The sequence below is a fragment of the Pangasianodon hypophthalmus genome, chromosome 1, assembly GCF_027358585.1.
Source record: "Pangasianodon hypophthalmus isolate fPanHyp1 chromosome 1, fPanHyp1.pri, whole genome shotgun sequence".
In the NCBI taxonomy this organism is placed as follows: domain Eukaryota; kingdom Metazoa; phylum Chordata; class Actinopteri; order Siluriformes; family Pangasiidae; genus Pangasianodon; species Pangasianodon hypophthalmus.
This window is the reverse complement of record NC_069710.1, coordinates 33976771-33998209: the sequence shown is the minus strand read 5'-3', so window position 1 is coordinate 33998209 and position 21439 is coordinate 33976771. Positions and strand designations below refer to the sequence as shown.

Below are 21439 nucleotides of genomic sequence, written 5' to 3'. Positions count from 1 at the left end.
AAGCATGGTAGAAGAGCAGAGTGTGAGGAGTCCTTATCAGCAGGAACTGTTCCATTCTTGTCTTTCATTTCATCTCACAGAAAAGCGCTGGAGATCTCATCACACTTTAAAAAACACACACTACCCGGGTAGAACATTTTATTACATTTTTTTTTTCAGAGCTCTGATCCTAATTTTGAAAAGCTCATTTTGATTTTTCTTTGTCCATATTTTTTTTCTAAGTACACTGACACTGATTGGTCTAGAAAGACACTGGATTTTACAACTGAAGGAAAAAATATTGGATTTAAATTCTGAATTGAAAGGACATTCCAACATTTGACATTGGTTCTATACTAAAAGGACATTGAGTTCTGAGTGTGAAGGCCTTACAGCTGTAAAGACAGATTTTTACTTAAATAAAATTACAGAAGTACTTGCTTTTAAAAGTGCTTAAGTATCAAATGTAAATTTCCTTTTTTTGTCAATGCATTGTTTTATTATTGTTGCATTGTTGTATGTAATACTGACAATACCTTATGCCTCTGAAGCAACCTACTGAATACACTGACTAGCTTGTAGTATCTGTGGAATAAAGAGCTTTTAGAATGTTATGAAACCTATAAGTGAAGTGAAGTGAAGTGACTTGTGGCCACTATAGAAGTGAAACAACTGAACTGACAAAAAAAGACAGCCATAATAATTCATTTTTTTTATTAAACACTCCTACACACCCCCACAAAAGCAGCATGGTAGTGTTTTCACACAGCTCTGGCAGTGTGCACACATCTATGTGTATACATTCATCCACATTTGAATCAAGCAGACAGTGAAATTGCTGTAAATACAGACTGATGAGAAAAAATAAAATAATCCTACCTGCTATAAAACCCAGCTACACAACCGTAGCTGTATAACTGCCCAACAGCAACACTGCTTTAAAAAAAAAGCAAAACAGCAAGACTTATTTGACATCAAAACAAAAACTACAAACAATTTGTTGTGACAACAACGATGCTGTCTCTCAGAGGTCACTAGTGGAGCCAAATCTTAGGTCGAATCAGTCAAACTTATAAAAGTCCTTATTCATCTTAAGTAGAAGCTGGTTCTCAAAGTTATGTGAATTAATTGCTCCCCTGGGCTGAAAATCAATCCAGCTGCACTAAAAAGCCTTTCACAGGCCGCCGAGGCAGGCAGGGCAGTGTTCAGCTTGAGCGACAGGTTGGATAAGGCTGGATAAGATGTCAACATAGTCAAACCTTCAGCTGTACATGTTAGGTATGCCTCCAGTTGTTTGGATGTCTCCTGTGTGCGTGTATGGTTGATATTAGAGAAGAATTCCTCTTCATCAGAAGTGCTTAAGGAGTTGTCAGCAGGCCGAAGACTCTCATCATGATCAGGGAGATATTCCTTGATGTAAGTGAGGCCTAAATCAGAAACAATTATAGGTTAGTCATTATTTTTTATAATCTTTTCATCATGACTAAGTTGTATGCAAGTTAAAAAAAATTTAAATAAGTAAATGAGGAAATAATGGGCCATTTAGAACATTTCTCTTACCAAGTTTGAGGATGGATTCATCACTGGTCCAGGATGTTTTGAACTTTAGATGAATAATGTCTGCAGCAACTAGCTCGGGATCAGACATCATGTTCCCAAACCCTTTTTTCAAACCATCTAGGATGGCATCAACTAGCAGCTTGCAGAATCTCAGCAATGCTCTTGTTTTCTCAAGATAGGTGATGACCATAGTAATAGTAGGGAGAAGCCATCACATTTGAATGTTGGAATCTCCTTGTAATATGTTTGTCGCCTTCGCAATGGGGCTCATGGTGGTGGTATATTCACCCAAAAAGGCCATTTCAGCTGGACTGTACCTAACTCAAGCAAAAGAAAACCAATCACAACCTTTTTCCCCCAAATTTAAATAGAACCACTATGCATTCAAGCATATTTATTCTCACAAAGTGGTCATTAAGGATTACACAAAAATTGGCTTTTTTCCCCTCTTTCTGATGCAGAAAGGTTGTAGGTAATGAAACAAAAAAGAGAACATAATTCCAGACAAAAGGAACTTTGAGTGCAGCACAGACAGCTCTCACCACTCCCTGTCCTTGATCTTTAAGGATTCTCATGATACGCTCCACAGCCAAATAAAAGAAGTTCCATCTTGTTGCATTAGGCTGTACCAGCTGAAGCTTACCGTGCTCTTCAACAACCTCTGCAGCAGTAGTGGATCTTGCAGTCTTATTCCACAGAGCCTGATACCTGATGCTTTGGCATCTTCAGCCATAATGGTTTCAACATCAATGAATTCCACTTCCATCTCATCATCAGGACCATTATCATCATCTTCTTCTTGAGTCGACCCTGAACTATGAAGCGGAGTATAGCATTGTCAACAGGTATTTGAGACACCTGCTTTATTTCTTCAAGCTTCATCTGTTTGAAGTTTGAGGAAGATGTCCCAGCCTCATGTTTTCTCTTTCAGGCAGCTGTAGTCAGTTCACTATATTTTTTCACTTCACATCCATGCTTCCTCTATAAAAGACAGTGTATAATTTCAGTTAAAAAAGCCCCAAATCAACTCAGACTGGCATTAAAAAGCACATTCAAATATACTGACATTACAGGTCATCAATAATCAATAAGACTTACGGTAAATAACATGTAACTAGAGCTGCACGATTCTGGATAAATTTAGAATCGCAATGTTTTTGTTTCAAATAAAGATCATGATTCTCCCACGATTCTGAACTAAACAAAATAACCTGTAATTTACTGGAGGTTCTGACAAAATATTAATTGCTGCAGTCTATTTAAAAATGTTTAATTGACTTGCATGAATTATTTTAAAAAATCTGTTTGAATGATTCAATGACTCACTCATAAATACTTCACTTGTTTCATTACTGGATGAATCAGCATTTTTGAACCAATCTCTTGAATGAATGATTCAATGACATACATTTTTTTAACAGTCACTTGTCGCCACCTGGTGGCCAAACAATGTAATCGGTACAATCATTATTTCAAGCGTCAAGTTCCTTTCAAAAGGTGTTTGCCCTGTTTTGATGGTAGACATCAGTGTTTATATGCGAACTGTAAACATTTATCCCAGTGCTTCTGTGATCATTTGAATATTTGTAACGCAGAAAGAAATAATGATACTGTGTAGGAAAGAGATCGTGTGGGTGTTTGAATCGAGATCGCAATCTTTTTATGATTAATCATGCAGCTCTACACATAACTATAGTAATTATGCAAGGTAACAACAACAAAAAAAACCTATAAAAATTACAAGATGTGAACTTATTTAACTGTTAAACTCATTTCCATTTGAATTCAGGCTTTTGCGTGCTAAGTGACGTCACTGTGGAACCTTCCCTCTGCGTCAGCGGTGTATCCACATTGCCATGGCAACCGGGCGGCCAAATCCATCAATCATTTGAGCGACCATACTTCATACTGAAACTTTAGCTCTAAAGCACAGACAGTTTCAAGCTTTCACAAGAAATTAAAAGTTTACATCCCTCAATATGCTTCCGCAGGTTGGACGGCGAGTTTCTGAAGCCTGTGATTTGCTTTGTTTTAGGCAAACAAAGCAAACATTTAAAACGAAAACAATCTTTGACCTTCTCAGAAAACTGGAACATACTTTTGAAGTGTGGCCACGTCACGTGACCCTACAAGAGTGATTACTGATAGGCTGTCTGTCACCTGCAAACAACCAATCACGTTTTAGAGAAGAAAAAAAATCATCCACTGAGTTTCAAAGCTGCTACATAGTGATGACTTTCGACTAGAGGACATTGATAGAAATGTAGTGGAGTGAAAAGGACGATATTTGTCTTTCAAATGGAGTGAAGTTAAAGCCAAAAGTTTCCAGAAAAAATAATACTCAAGTAAAGTACAGATACTCAAAAAGTGTACTTAAATACAGTACTCAAGTAAATGTCCTTCGTTACTGTCCACCTCTGGACTTTACATAATTCAGTCTTGTAATTAGAAACTGGTTTAAATTAAGTTTAGCATAAGCAGTGAAATCCCGTTATGATGAGAAATGTAATATTTTTATGTAAACCATACCTAATATTTTCTCTTAAATCTAAGCGAACACACATTCCATTGTTTTCAGTGTGCTGTGTGTTGAGCTGCAGTGTGTTGTTCCAGGCGCCACCTGGTGGATGTTGTGTGAAGCACAACAAATGAATTTAAACTCTAAGAAGCGAGACTGCAGGGTGCCGCGTGATCACACGTGACGAATCGCGTGAAACCACGTGAAAAAACGTCCAGTGAAAGTCACATCATCAGTCATTAATAAAGTATATTCAACTGGTTCAACTGGAAAGTTATTCCCAAGTGTAAACCTCAGAAGTTTTATAAACACAGCGTATGATTTTAAACGCTTAGTGCGTTAGATCTCTCTGGTGTAAATACGTGTGTTGATGTTTTCTTTCAGTTTTTTGAGTGGTGTTAAAAAAAACAGCTACATTTCTCACATTAAATAGCAAAAGAGACAAAATGTTGTTTTTACTTAGTTATTAAATTTACATGCTATTATATTGGGCAGTGGTAGCTCAGTGGTTAAGACGTTGGACTACTGCCAGGCTACCACTGCTGGGCCCTTGAGCAAGGCCCTTAACCCTCAACTGCTCAGATGTATAAAAAATGAGATTAAATGTAAGTCGCTCTGGATAAGGGCGTCTGGCAAATGCCATAAATGTAAATGTAAATATTAGAAGCTGTGCAGTCTTTATCTTTTTTTTTTTTTTTTCATTTAAAAAAGAGAAACATTTATCTGTTTTTATTTGCAGCATCAGTGCTGGAAAATGCAGCTTGGTCTGACCAGCTACCAGCTGCTGAAACATGATCACTGGTTAAACTGGTAGCTCATCTTTATCAGCGCCAAAGTTATTATCCAGCTTCCTTATTGTTACTCGCCCAAACTGGCTATAGCCTCTACAGCTCAGCCAGTGGTGTCAAAATCAAACTCTGCCCAGGACACATCTGCATTTTTGTGAGACCCGAAAGGACCGTAATATAAGGTTATTAATTTTTAAAACTTATTGAACATATTTGAATCAATGAACACCAATTAACAGTACACATCTTCCTCATAAAAAATCACACTAGTGCAGAATTTCAAACTGATTGCTGTAGATTTTTAAAATCCATTCCATAAGAGGACTAAATTTAACCAAAACAATTCACACGCTAAAGTCATAAACACTCACTATGAGCGTGTGATGATGGTTTCTTAGGGTGAAACACTTTAACTGGAGGATTTTATGGGTTTTTTTGGCATGTTTTTATGCATTAGTTCGTTTATCATCCCGTTTCAGTGCTAAATATCTTCAACACAGAACATTTAGAGTGAAAAGAAAAGAAAGCTTAAGAATGCAGCAAACAGGAGCTGTGATATTTTATTATTTTATTCTTTTTTTTATTCTTCTTTAAGTGTGTTATAAAAATGTAAAAGAAGGGAAAGCATTAGCAGCAGTGGAACAGTGTTAGTGTATATTATCAGGAACACTTGTGTCTGTGGGGAACGATGTCACGGAGTGAAGTCACACAATGAAGCATTTTGATGCCATAGAGGTGTTTCTGCTTCTGTACCAGAACATTTCTCTCTCTCTCTCTCACACACACACACACACACACACACACACACACACACACACACACACTGTGTTCAGTTTTTAAGTTTGCAGAAATGACAGAGAAGCTAAAAGGACATTGAGGTAAGCGGGAGAAAAACTATTAGTTTGGATAAATCAAGTTTTGTGTGTAATTAGAGGTCATGTGACCAGAAAGACGTTAGAAGAAAGATGTTACTAATGTGGTGGAGAAAAGATTGAACACAGTTAAGACCTGATTTTACTTTCATTTCCTCATTTTAATTTGTGTTAAAAAGTAAGAGGAAATGATGAGGGCAATATGTTTTTTTAATTGTTAAGCAGCTATTTGTTATGCTGAATGTTTGTGTTGTATTAACTCTTATTCATGTCTTTCTCATGCGAGAGCGAGGCCAGAGAAGCTCAGATGAGAGAAGAGGCTCCGGTGGAGGAAAGCTTTCAGCCTCAAAAGGAGAAGATGGTGCTGGAGTTTTGTGCAGGTGTTTAACTGGAGTTTCTCAGCAGAACATTGATTGAAATGACCTGTGTAGAGTTCACACCTCTGTGGTGTTCAAATGCCGAGCAAAACACAGGGCATGATGACTCTTCCACGCATGCGCAGAAGGACACTTCCGGCCTTACGGACGTTACCGCGCGATTTTTATTTTTACTTGTCTGGAGTCATCCGACATTACGCTTAAAGGAAAGGTGAAAACACACATAATATTAACTTACCGCTTAAAAGAAGCTTTTCAATCTCCATCCAGTTTATAGTGCTTCTTAGTCCTCTGGTGGTAGATCGCTAGTTTTTGTCCCAAATTCCATCAGTAAGTTAGGAGTTGTAGACTGTTCATTCTAACGGACATCATTAGCGAGGGATCTGTTTCGGTTCACTAGCTAGTTGGCAATTTCAGTAGGCAGTGAAATAACTAACACTTTGGTGGTAGCTAGCAAGTTAGCGAATGTAGCTGTGTACAGATTCATTTGAAGATGATGCACTACTAAAAGGAAACAAGTCTGGTTGTGGTAATGCTAGCTAATAAGCTACACATTAGCTGTTAGGGTGATTTTTCTTAAATGTACAGAGCCAAAGCAACACAAGTAGGGGAGAGTCAACTGGAAGAACTTGTTGAAAAACTGGATGCCCAGGTCTGTTACTTACAGTCATTCTCTGTAGAATTATATTGTACTATGTGTGTTTTTTTGTAGCTGTAAAGCAATGTTTTTAAACTAAATGGTGTCATGGCTCACTTGTTGACACTCCATAACCTGTGTTTCTTGGCAGACCATGGATGTAATTTCACACAGGAGCTCTACTGTTCTTCATGGTCTTCCCTTGTACATGAGAGAGACAGCTTCAATTTCAAACACCATTCTGGTCATTTATTTTGAGTTTTATTTGAACTTTTACAAGCACTACTGCTGCAAACCTAAACTAAACACCTTACAAAGGTTTACCCCAGTTCAGTTGTTTCAGTTTCTTTATGAAATAGTTGACTGTTGTCCATTATTTACTGTGTTTCATAGGACACTGATGCATTGGGGCCGTGCACAAAGGGCATGAAAATGGGAATCCTTGAAGTGGTAAATGACTGCACTGCTCACTCAGGATCAAATTCCACGGTGGTCAATGTGGCAGTCGTATTGGAAGAGGAAGTAGTTATGGACAATCTGGGAGACTCCATAAAAGCCTTCATTCTCCTCTTTGGTCTGCTTTATGCTCTTAACATAGAGTATCACAAGGACTTAAGGTACACCTTTGAAGCCGTCCATCTTTGTGAACCTTGGAAGTGAGTGCACTGCAAGAGTGCAGTCTCTAAAAGAACAAATGATTGCAGCTGTAATTTAAACATTTTCATGCCAGTGATTATTTTTGGCAATACTGCAGTTGGAAACAGATGTCTGACAATTATTTGAACTTTTTGGCAGAGTTGCTGAACAGCATGGTTGAACTTTCACACCAGATGTTTGACAGACTTGAATTTTTCTTAGAATTGTTGAATTTGGTTTTACATGGTTGAACTTTTGCACAAGATGTTTCAGAAATCTGTCCATTTAAATGAACAGAAATCATTTAATTAATCCTTTATTTTAATGTCTTTTAAACGGTACTGTAAGGAACCAAATTTCTTTTGATCTAAAGAAAAGGCATTTGATTGTGAAGTGAACCTGTAAGACCTTTAGATGGTGAAATGAAATGAGAAAGCTTTGTAAATCAGAGTTCTCATGCACTTTTCTGCAGTTCAAACCAGTTTGCTCTAGGTGATATTATTGCGTAGTCTGGTACTAAAATGCAGTAATGATATATTTCATTTACATATGTGTTACTTTAACATGCACAGTGTGCACATATTCTGTTTTAAATTGTTCTTTTGTACACAGAACTTCCAGTTCAAATCAGGATGCTGCAAAATAAATGTATGTAAAATATACATACAGAATTTTCTAACTGCACTTGAGCTTTTACAATGTATTGTATCTCTTGTATTCTGTTTTGCACAGTTCTGTTGTATGCAGTACTTTTGTGCAGTTCTACACTGTATGCTCTTACAGATCTTATTAAAAATCATTTTATAATTTACCATACATTTTGCATTGTATGAAATGTATTTTGTCAAATACATAAAGGTGAAAATTTGTACTTTGGTAAATATAAGTGCTTGGCTTTGCAGTTATGCAAACTGAACAAAAATAGCTCATCCAATTTAAAATATATTGGACCAACTATTAGACCCCTATTTGGTCAAAATAGAACCTTTAATTGACTCAATATTTTTTTTCAATTTCAGTCAACATTAAGAGCTCATCAGTACAACTAAAAATATATATTTTACATAACTTAAATTGAGCCAACTAAACATTTTAGGTGCAACAGGTCACTAGAACATTTTGAGTTGGAGAAGCCTGTTTTTTTTATTTTACAGTGCAGACAAAAACACTCTGCACTTATCAATAATAAATACTCCCCCACACCCAAACACTTATTTGGTAACGTAGGTGATTCCACTTACAGAAATAAAGAAATTAAGTCTTCATGTTCTGCCTCCTATATGGACTCAGAGCCATTTACTGTTCATTGTGTAAAATGTTAAAAGAAAGCAGATTATTTATGGGTCATTAGTGATGTATGGCCTACAACCTTTGTGGGAAATAAGTTCACCGTGTTTGTTGTTGCCATGATACCTCACACTGTACATTGTTTTTGTTGGAGCAAAGCCTGTAGGTTTATTCATAGCAATGAGTTTAAATACTGCTAATTAATACTTACCATGCTAATTGATATTTCAAGTCTAAACACACATAGTATCCTAGAAACTTTACTGCACTGTGCTAGCTAGCTTAAAGTCTATCTCTAGCAGGTATTTTTAAATTTTTAATATTTTTTATTCAACATTATGCTAATGATGACACATTCTTTGTAGATTCTCTGTAATAATCCTTGAGGGTTATTATGTTCTATAATACTGACTATACAGTTTGCTGTGTTGAGGAGGTAAATATACATCACTCATCAGAGTTAGCTGGCTAGCTTATTGCTAACAAAAGATGAACATGGAGGTGTGCATGTTTTTTCCAGGCCAAAATGACACTCACCATTCAAGTTAAGTCAAACACAGCACTATATTACAGCATGGATACAGACTCAGGTGCAAACACACACACACACCAAAAAAATAAAAACAAATAAAAATATATATAAATTTACTCCATTTAATAAATTTAAAACATAATTATGTACAGAGTCGACTAAATTAAACTTTTCTAATCTTAATTTTCTAACAACTTCAGTAGGAAACAAATGACTTTAACTCAGTGTATAAACAGTGTATAACTTTGAGCAGTGACCAAATTACTGCATTGAACTGATACTATAAGATATTTATAAAGTGTTTTAAACATAAATGTTTCCTTCTGCTACATGTAAATGGAAGAACATGAACATACTGTATATACAAAACTATTAAATGACATTATAAGTGCATTAACAGTTTCTGTTTTGCTGTTAATAAGAAAAGATTCATTACTGTACAGTTAAAGTTTATTTATCTCAGCTGGTGCATTTTTACAAACAACTAGAGAAGCAGAAGTGCTGACGTTGTACACCATCTGATTATCACTAAATGATCATGTTTTTCAAACACTTTGTACTGTAAGAGTTTCTCCTCATCATCCTCTGTGTGTGAGACTCAGATCAGATCAGATCAGAATTAAACCGTCTGAAATCTGTAAAGAAAGAGAAAAGAGCAGAACGATCAGATTTGATCAAATGTTTATCAGAATCAGTCATCAGATTCCTCACAAAAAAAAAACAGTGTAAACAATGTGTGTGTGTGTGTAATCTTAAAGTACAGAATTTATATTGCAGATTTCCAAATACACATATTAAACTATAAAACAAAAAGAAATGATTAAACTACATAATCAGTAAAACATTTTCATACACACAACACACAAAAATTGGGGGTCTGGATCCTTGTTTCTGGGAGAAACACACTGTTGCCTGATAAAGCCACCAGGGGGCGCCCTCATCAGCTGCCTGAACAACCTCAACTGGAGTATTGCTACAGTCACTACTCACAGGTTGTGATGATCGGTGAGGATAGAGACGTAGATTATAAGCAGAGAGATGAGAGGTGAGGATAGAGATGGAGTAAGCATGGAGTTTTGTCCACGTACAGAGGAATACTGTTAATCTAATCAATTTGTCAATCTAACACTTTTTTCATCACTTATGAATAAAATCCCAAAATACTTAATCGCCTTCACCAGGGGCAAGCTCTCTCCCACTCTTTTCCCAGTGAGAAGCATCCCACTCTTTTCCGAGAGAGAACCCAAATGCAGAACAGTGTTTTTATTTCTTATTACTGTACAAACACATTAAGATACAGAATCTCCTCTGAAGTGTATAAAGAGACGTTAAACCACCAAATCACTGTTACTGTGTGTGTGTGTGTGTGTGTGTGTGTTTCAGTCAGTAACTCACTGTAGTTTCTTCAGTTTACAGTGTGGATCCTTCAGTAGATCAGAGAGCAGCTTCTCTCCTGATTTTCCTGGTTTATTGTAGTTCAGATTCAGTTCTCTCAGGTGTGATGAGGTGTTTGACTTCAGAGCTGAAACCAGAGCAGCACAACCTTCACCTGTAATACTGCAGCTTTCCAGCCTGTAGAGAGATCAACATTTATAGATCAACACACACACACACACACACACACACACACACACACACACAATGCTTCACAGCCCATGAAGTGTGTGTATGAAAGCCAGAAGTAAATCCAGATTGTTACACGTCTATTTCACTGTTTGTTATTTTTGAATCTGGAAAACTATAGCAGTTATTGCTGCTCTATTAAAATTGTGCTCCAGCACAGACAACATTTTATTAATCTAAAACAGCCATATGACACAAATGCAGGATCCACAGTGTGAAAGTGATGATCTGACCTCAGTATCTCCAGTGTACAGTGTGGATTCTCCAGTCCAGCAGAGAGCAGCTTCACTCCTGAATCCTGCAGGTTATTGATACTCAGGTCCAGTTCTCTCAGACTGGAGGAGTTTGAGCTGAGAACTGAGGACAGAGCTCTACAGCTTTCCCATGTCAGATTACACACACACAGCCTGGGAGAGAAATGATGATATATCAGAACACTGACATCTCAAACACAAACATACACAAATATAATTTATCCTTTTACTTAGAAGGTTTTGCATGTACTCTCTCTCTCTCTCTCTCTCTCTCTCTCACACACACACACACACACAGAGAGAGAGAGAGAGAAAAGGCGTTTTGATGGAAGTTGGGGAGCGCCGTCCTCAAATTATTGTGATTAAAATCCCCAGCACTGATAAAAGCTCCATCCGGATGCGGTGTTTGCAGCTTGCTAATAAGGGACTCACTTTTTTCCAGGGGTTTAACAATGTTATTGGACGCCAATTATCTCAAAGTAGGATTTTTATTTGGCTTGGGAATTAAAGTAATCAAACCTGGGCATAAAGTAGGTGGAAGAAAAGATTTATTTATACTTTCCTTATAAACACTTAGCAAGAAGGGAGCTATATTTTTACTGAACATATGATAGAATTCTGATGTGAAACCGTCTGTGCCTGGAGATTTATTTAATTTTAATGATTTAATCGCTTCTTCAACTTCTTTTAAAGTAATGGGAGCATCACAAAAAGCTTGATCAGTATTACTCAATTCATTTATGTAAGATAATGATTCAAAAAAATCAAGAGCACGTTGTTTATTAAATTTAGATGTATATAAATCATTATAAAATTTGGCACAAAAATTGGCAATGATTTTCTGGTCTTCACAGAGACTTTCATCAATCATAAGCTTTCCAATCAGATTTTTTTTTATTTGTTGCTTTTCCAATCTAAAAAAATAAGAAGAATTTTGCTCACCTTCTTCCATCCATCTTTTCCGTGATCTAACAGATGCTCCCTCAGCTTTTTGTTTGTAAAACTCATCTAATATATTTTGGTAATGGGCAAGTTCAACGTTTTCAGCATCAGCTAACAGATTTAGACAGAAGATCTGAAATTTTGTATATTATAATACTTTCATCATTTTTTTTCTTTTTCGCCAGTTTACTGCTAAATGTTCGTAAAAATTCACCGATTTCATATTTTGCTAACTCCCAATGACTACCAAAATTATTTTCTTTATTTGCTTTTTTCCAATAACTGCAAATTATAAAATCTATTTTTTCCTTTACGTCTTTATAATTAAGCAATGAAACATTTAGTTTCCAATAGGAAGTAGTTCTATGTGCATTAGCAGCATCTGAAAAAGGAATAAATACAGAGATGCATTTGTGATCAGAAAGTGGTGATGGAATAATGCCAGACATAGTATTACTTAAATCTCTAGAGATAAGCCACAAGTCGATTCGAGACTGCTTTGAAAGACAATTATTGCACCGTGTAAAACGTTTTTGAGAAGGATGAGTCTCTCTCCAGCTGTCAACTAAAGAAAATCATTCCATGAACGTCTTTAAATAAAGATTTGAATTATCAGGTGACTTTGGAGGCCATCTGTCTAAGATGTTATCCAAAGCCACATTAAAGTCCCCTCCAAAAATTAAAAAAGGATTTGGGTATTTGGTTAGTAAATTCAAAACCTGTTCTTCCACTTGATCAATAAGTTTTTCCTTCTCTTTTTGTTGATTAAAACCATAAATATTAACAATAATACACAGTAAATTTGAAATTTCTATTACAAGGCAAATATAACGGCCATTTGGGTCACAATCAGATCGTACAATCTTCCCATTAAACTGATGTTTAAGGATGCAAACACCAGCTGAATGACTTGTTCCATGAGCCGTCCATAAATCTAACCCCCACTGAGATCTCCAAAAGTTACAATCATCTTTCGTGGAATGACGTTCTTGCAAGAAACAAAAGTCCTTTTTAAACTGTTTAAGATAGAAAAAATTGCTTTCCTTTTTGTAAGGTTTCTTAACCCTCTTGTATTAAAAGAAATTATAGATAGAGACATGAAAAGAGAAAGAAATCTCTAATATGAAAGTAGATAAAACAGGTCTCCAAAAAAGTATTTGCAAAAATACACTCTAACGATGAGAACAAACAACTCTATAAATTATGTAGTGCAAATCAAAGTGCATATATCTACACCACTGAACAGCCATTTTTCAGAACATAAATAAACGACCCCTTATTTTGTAATGCAGATTCAATTACTAAAATAATAGAGTTATCAAACTGATCTTCATTTTTCCACAGGAAACAATACTACTAAAGAAACAAAGATTATTATTATTATGTTTTAGAACAACAGGCCTTACAAAAAATGTTCCAGGAGTCAAAATATCAAAAAGGTCAAAATCAAAAGTCATATTAAAATGAAGGTGGCATTAATTTGCATTCATTTTACCCTAGACTACCAGCTTCATTCCATAAAAATAAAATAAAACTTCAGATACGTGTCCTGATCACACTTCTTATTCTAAATGAGTTATACTGTATATACAAGTATTTGCTTTTGAGCAGGAAACATACAGACATATTCGATTGTTCAATCTGTAACATTTGCTATATTCGCTGTTTCAGAAGGAAAATATAAATATTCAGTACAGTTAGCTAGCTAATAAATATAAATATAAATATTCAGTACAGTTAGCTAGCTAATAAATATAAATATAAATATTCAGTACAGTTAGCTAGCTAATAAATATAAATATAAATATTCAGTGCAGTTAGCTAACTAATAAATATAAATATTCAGTACAGTTAGCTAGCTAATAAATATAAATATTCAGTGCAGTTAGCTAACTAATAAATATAAATATAAATATTCAGTACAGTTAGCTAGCTAATAAATATAAATATAAATATTCAGTACAGTTAGCTAGCTAATAAATATAAATATAAATATTCAGTACAGTTAGCTAGCTAATAAATATAAATATTCTGTGCAGTTAGCTAGCTAATAAATATAAATATAAATATTCAGTACAGTTAGCTAGCTAATAAATATAAATATAAATATTCAGTACAGTTAGCTAGCTAATAAATATAAATATAAATATTCAGTACAGTTAGCTAGCTAATAAATATAAATATTCTGTGCAGTTAGCTAGCTAATAAATATAAATATAAATATTCAGTACAGTTAGCTAGCTAATAAATATAAATATTCAGTACAGTTAGCTAGCTAATAAATATAAATACAAAAACCTTGACAAAAAATAAGAAGAATAATTAGAATAATCCTAAGGAAAACAATACGGACCTTCGCCCGGTTGGGCCCTAAATACCACAAATGATGTAAAAATTGGGGGGCTGGATCATTGTTTCTGGGAGAAACACACTGTTGCCTGATAAAGCCACCAGGGGGCGCCGTCATCAGCTGCCTGAACAACCTCAACTGGAGTATTCCTACAGTCACTACTCACAGCTTGTGATGATCGGTCAGTGTATACAGTGAAGTGTATAAAGAGACGTTAAATCACCAAATCACTGTTACTGTGTGTGTGTGTGTGTGTGTGTGTGTTTCAGTCAGTAACTCACTGTAGTGTCTCCAGTTTACAGTGTGGATCCTTCAGTAGATCAGAGAGCAGCTTCACTCCTGATTCTCCTGGTTCATTGTCGTTCAGATTCAGTTCTCTCAGGTGTGATGAGGTGTTTGACTTCAGAGCTGAAACCAGAGCAGCACAACCTTCACCTGTAATACTGCAGCGTTCCAGCCTGTAGAGAGATCAACATTTATAGATCAACACACACACACACACACACACACACACACACACACACAATGCTTCACAGCCCATGAAGTGTGTGTATGAAAGCCAGAAGTAAATCCAGATTGTTACACGTCTATTTCACTGTTTGTTATTTTTGAATCTGGAAAACTATAGCAGTTATTGCTGCTCTATTAAAATTGTGCTCCAGGACAGACAACATTTTATTAATCTAAAACAGCCATATGACACAAATGCAGGATCCACAGTGTGAAAGTGATGATCTGACCCCAGTATCTCCAGTGTACAGTGTGGATTCTCCAGTCCAGCAGAGAGCAGCTTCACTCCTGAATCCTGCAGGTTATTGTCACTCAGGTCCAGTTCTCTCAGACTGGAGGAGTTTGAGCTGAGAACTGAGGACAGAGCTCTACAGCTTTCCCCTGTGAGATTACACTTCCACAGCCTGGGAGAGAAATGATGATACATCAGAACACTGACATCTCAAACACAAACATACACACATATAATTTATCCTTTTACTTTGAAGTTTTCGCGTGTACTGTGTGTGTGTGTGTGTGTGTCTGGGACGGGGGACTTTTAGATCTGTATCTAAACGTTTCACACTAAATTTTGTTCCCATAATATCAAAACTACAAGAATCTGTGTTAATATTTTCTGTCCCTCTTTGTGTGTGTGTTAAATCTGTATCCACAGTGTGAAAGTGATGATCTGTGGCCATATGTATAAAGCGGCTCAGAGTAAAATTTTAGTCTTAAGTGTTTCAAAATTCTAAGAATGGCATCATTTTAGTCTTATTCCTAGACTTAAGAATAAGTGTGATTCATAAAGGTTCCTAAGTGTTAAGACTAGGTCTCAGCTCCTAAATTATTTAAGAGTGCTCCTAGTTAGGAAGAACAACATGGCAGCAGAGAGGCGGAGACCTCGCACTTTCCAACAAAGAAAGAACGTGTTGGAATTATATGACGACAGCGAGTTCATAAAACGATACAGGCTTGATCGTCAAGGTTTTCTTTCTGAATCCATTTTTTTTTTTAAGATAAGCAACTTTGGTCTTTCCTTTATATAAAGCTGTGAGTGCAATTTAGAATGATGTGATTCATCAGATTAATTACTTAAATAGCATCACATTTGTCATCTGTTGAAACTCGTTATTAAAACTGAGCAAAATTGTGTAAAATTAATGCATGTATCTATTCGTAATATTAATGCAAAGCCAATTTTGAAAATAAATTAAAATATTAAAATAATTGTTTCTTAATCATTACTGAATGGTGTCATGCTGCTGTGACTTTCCCCTCGCAGGCTCACTATTGGCTGATTCAGAGGTTGAAGGTGGCCATTTTGGGTGACATCATTGTAGGACTTATTTCACAACAATGTCTCGGTAATATAACAGATGGCTATAAGGCTGTATGCCGCCCCCCTTTGGGGAAGTCACATCATAATACTATACTATTATACTATAATAGTGTAGTATTATAAAGCATAATACTCTACATCTGTTACCCAAATATCGAGCCAAGCTTAAACGCGAAAAACCGGTGATTAAAGAGATACAACTGTGGACGGATCAGAGTAAAGAGGAACTTAGAGACTGTTTTGATGGAACTGATTGGCAACTGTTCTTTGATGCATGCGATAATGTACATGAAATTACTGACACTATTACGTCTTATATGTGTTTTTGTGAAAACAATTGTGTTAAAACAAAAACAATTCGAATATATGCAAATAACAGGTCATGGCTTACCAAAGATTTTAAAACGTGTCTTAAAGAGAAAAAAGTTGCCTTTTTAAAGGGTGATTATGAGCTAGTTAGAGTAAAAAGAAAGGAACTTATGGGACAAATTAAGAAAGCTAAGTTGGAATATAAGAATAAGATAGACAGTAAGTTATATATGGGTAATGTAAAGCAGGCTTGGGAAGGACTTAACACTATAATGGGAAGAGAGATGAGAAAACCAAGGTATTCCTCACAAAGTGTGTCTTTCGTAGAGGAGCTGAATGTCTTCTTTGGTAGGTTTGATCATGGAGAGTGTAATATTGAGTGTGATAGAGTATGTCTTAATATTCCTACATAGGAGCCTATTGTTTTTCAGGAGTAGGAAATTGCAGCTAGTCTTGCTCATATCAAGCCAAATAAAGCACCAGGCCCAGATGGACTGAAAGGTCGAGTGTTAAAGGACTGTGCTTTTCAATTGACTGGTGTCTTCACTCAGTTGTTTCAACTCTTGTTGAATAATAGGGTAGTCCCTAGTTCATGGAAAGTATCGAACATTATCCCTGTACCTAAAACATCTAATGCCACTCAATTAAATGATTTTAGACCAATAGCTCTCACGTCCATCCTGGGTAAATGTATGGAAAGAACGTTAATAAGACATATTCAGGCTCATGTCGTTAAAGACTTGGACTCCCTCCAATCTGCATATAAAAAGGCTAGGGGTACGGACGATGCTGCTTTAACTCTATGTAATCTAGTGGCTGAACAGATTCAGCAGACTACAAATTATGTTCGAATTCTATTTATAGATTTTAGCTCAGCTTTTAATTCAATTAAGATCCATGTTCTTTTACAGAGATTACTTGATTTAGGAGTGAATGGTGGTCTTATCTGGTGGATTAGAGATTTTCTTGTGAATCGTCCACAAAGAGTGCTCGCTAATGGTAGAGTGTCAAAGACAATTATTATAAATACAGGAGAACCACAGGGAAGAATATTATCACCCTTATTATTCTCGTTGTACACAAACAAATTTAAAATTCAAGATCCACATCTTAGTTTACTGAATTATGCAGATGATATGGCACTTGTTGGCCTTTTGTATAAAGGTGGAACTGGAAGAGATGAAATGTATCATAGTTATATAAATTCCCTCCAAAACTGGCGTCAATTGAGTGCACATGAGATAAATGTGAATAAAACTAAGGAGTTAGTGATTAGTAGAAATAAAAGTGAAGTTCCTGAACAATTACAACCTTTGATACTCAATGGACACTGAGTGGAAATGGTTACTAGTTTTAAACATTTGGGAACATTTATAGATAATCACCTGACTTTTGATGAAAATGTTGACTATATTTTTAAAACGTCAATGCACAGGTTGCATCTTATAAGAAGGCTGAAACATTTTGGTGTGAGCGAGCATATTTTAGAGATGGTTTATAAGAGTCTTGTGGAGGGTATTATGTCTTTCAATATGGTTATGTGGTATGGAAATGTGAGTGCTAAAGCAAAGCAAAAATTGTTCAGGGTGGTTAATATAGCTAGTGCGATTGTAGGAAAGACTCAGAAACTATTAAATGATATTTATACAGCTAAAGTTAAACAAAAAGCTTTAGTTATTAGAGAGGATTCACTACACCCTTTGCACTGTCAGTTTCAGTTGTTGCCATCAGGGCGATGCTTTAGACAACCTCGGGCAAGTAAAAATGTGTATCAGATGTCATTTGTGCCAACTGCAGTTAGAATTTTAAATGCTGAGACATGAATATTAATATGTATGCAGATATATATACATGTGGGAATGTATATATGTGTATGCTAAAGTGAAATGTTGAGTCAATTGTATTGTATGGTATTTTATTCTATCTTACCTTTTAGAGCTGTTATGTAAGTGTCTTTTATTGTATTGGTCTTGTTGTAATGTGTTGTGAAGCCAAAGACAAATCTCCATTTGTGGACAATAAAGGAAGGAAGTAAGTAAGTGATTAAATGCCACCTCAGTCAGCACTTAAGAGTCAGTCTTAGACTTTGCTGAAAGTTGCTTTTAGCTTCTTTATAAAAAGCTCTTTATAAACTCTTTATAAAAAGCAAGTCCTACTTTTTACTAAGAATTTTTTTACACTTAATTCAAAGCTTAAGTCTATTGTTAAGAGCATTTCTGAGAAGTTTTATACATACGGCCCCTGACCTCAGTATCTCCAGTGTACAGTGTGGATTCTCCAGTCCAGCAGAGAGCAGCTTCACTCCTGAATCCTGCAGTTCATCATTGTAACTCAGGTCCAGTTCTCTCAGACTGGAGGAGTTTGAGCTGAGAACTGAGGACAGAGCTCTACAGCTTTCCTCTGTGAGATTACAGTTCCACAGCCTGGGAGAGAAATGATGATATATCAGAACACTGACATCTCAAACACAATCATACACAAATATAATGTTTATCCTTTTAGAAATTAAGCACTTTTTAATACATCCTAAAAGCTCTCTTGTACCTGCACTAATGAAATAATTAAACACACCTGAGTAAATCACAAACACCTGTGAAGCCCTACGTCCCGAACATTATGGAAATGGAGGGAAATGTATAGAAAGTGCTGTAATATCTACATGGTAAACCATAAATGTATAAAAATACCATTGATTAAACTCTGAGAATGTGCACTTTAACCACATGTGAATTGTTGGAGTCCAAGTTTAAAACTGTGGCATACAGAGACAAATAAACAATAAATCCTATATGCTACACTGGCATGTGTGTGTATGTAGACTTCTATAGAAAAGATAACAAAGATGGCAGTCCATTATTCTGTTATTCACTATTCATCATCATTATTCATCACTATTTCAGTTTTTTCTTGTGACTAATATAAGCCGTTTTGTCAGTGACATGTCCACAGTATGAGATTTATAAGCATTTGGGAAGCATTTTGTAACAACAGTTACGTTGTGAATCTGTTTAGCTTTATGTCTGGAACTTTTGTCTCTGTGTGAGTTTTCTCTTTGGTTGTGTTTTCGTAAAGGGATCGGTGTTTGGTTGTCATGTGACATGGTGACTCGCTGGGAATCATGGAAATAGCCGTATTTCATCGATCTTATTAGCCAGAGACCGTACAGTGGCAGGGAAGATGCTCGGTAGCGTTGGACGATGCGGGTTGAGCTTTAGCTTTAGCCCGCAGGCCGCCCCGCTTACCCCGGCTTTGTTTACGTTCGCGACGCCGGCGACGGGCACTTCCTGTCGGACTGGCCGCTCACTTGAGTCCGAGGACCGGAGTGTCTCTGATGGTAGCAGGTGGAAGTTTAATGTCTAGTAGATTTTGTTGGCTGTATAAAGTGATCGCAAGGTTGTGACGAACAACCAAGCTTAACATAACTGGTCTTCAAGATGCCTCTGACAACCACAAACCTCAGATTAAAGCCAGATTTTCATGATTCTGGTTCACTCACAAAATCAAGGCATAAAATCAGTGCAGTGTGTAAACATCAGCAGGATGTAATGTCACACAGAGCAGCACAAAGTCAATGTAAAAACATGGAAATGTAAAAACCAGCGTTGCCAACTATTTTCAATGGAAAGTAGCTAAATGTCGCTAAATGTCGTCATGCGTCATTAGCATATTAATGACGTCATCACGTCGTATCTGCACTCTGCCGCTGCGTAATGTCGGCACTTCATAACTGTTTTCTCCCCTAATCCGTGCTCACTAATTTAATATAAATATATAGCCGAATGTCCAGTAAAGCTGTTCTCAATTACATATTTTCTGTCAGTCACCGAAACAGAACTTACTACATGTTAACCAGAAGTTACTTCCACAGCACTGATAAAATTCCGGTGAACCACGACGTCGTTGGACAAAAACCACTCTACATGTAAGTTAAAGACAGCATATGTGCTGTGATATTATCAGTTCTGTTTACGTGGACAATGAGAACTCATAGAGAATGTGTTCTGCCATACAATATTTTGCTTGTTCTCTCACAGTGTAGGCTACAAGTCACAACAATGATATTCAGTTTCAGTCAGGGACGTTAGTGATAATCTGCCCCTAGAGGAGAAACCTTTGGTTCAATTATTTGCATATTTACAAACGAACTATGTGCATATTTACAAAATAATATTAATAATAATAATAATAATAATAATAATATTATAATAAAATACTGTGCACATTTACAAATGAACTATGTGCATATTTACAAAAAATGTGAATACTAAAAATTGCATTTTAATCAACAGATTGAAATTGTCATAAAATGGAGTCAATCTATGCTCAAATACTCTATTATTATAATATGATAATTTAACTGAACGGAGATAACGAACACTACATACATAGCAAATGAAAAAGATTTAAAAAATTTTTTTTTTTTTTTTTTAAGTCAGTCTGCCTCACAAAACCAAAGCAAATTCATTGTATGTGAAAGAAAAACATTATTTAACAACTTTTGTGATTCTGATTCCAGATCACTCCATGAGAATGCTGAGACAGAATTCGTCATCATCCACAAGATCCATACCCTCAGTGCTCTCCTCCTGTGGGGTGATATTGGATGCAGAGGATGAGCTAGAACCTGGACAGGACTTAAATGAATAGGCAGCTGAAGTGCCAAAGAGCTGCAGCACTTTATCAGGCAGTTTGTGCTCATAACATGCATCTCCAGCCAACCTCAAACCATATCTAATATACAGAATAGAGCTGAGGGTCTGCAGGGACATGCGGTTCCTGAGTTTGTTTGTAATGACACCCATTTGACTGAACAGCCTCTCTACCTCAGCATTTGAGTGTGGGAGGGAGAGGACAGAAACTGCAACAGAAGCCAAGTCTTCATATGGGTTTATGCCTGCTGAAGCTCTATACTTCTTAACTTCAGCCCAGAATGCCAAAGTGTTT

The 21439-nt window shown here is 36.1% G+C and overlaps 1 protein-coding gene across 1 annotated transcript in view; it reads right to left on the bottom strand.

Moving 5' to 3' along the window:
• The window catches only part of LOC113523756 (uncharacterized), a 507872-nt gene that overhangs the window by 334838 nt on the left and 151595 nt on the right, over window positions 1-21439 (bottom strand). The window contains exon 16 of the mRNA XM_053235375.1: window positions 14637-14813. Coding sequence (XP_053091350.1) covers window positions 14637-14813 — 177 coding nt within the window. The remainder of the gene's footprint in view (window positions 1-14636; window positions 14814-21439) is intronic.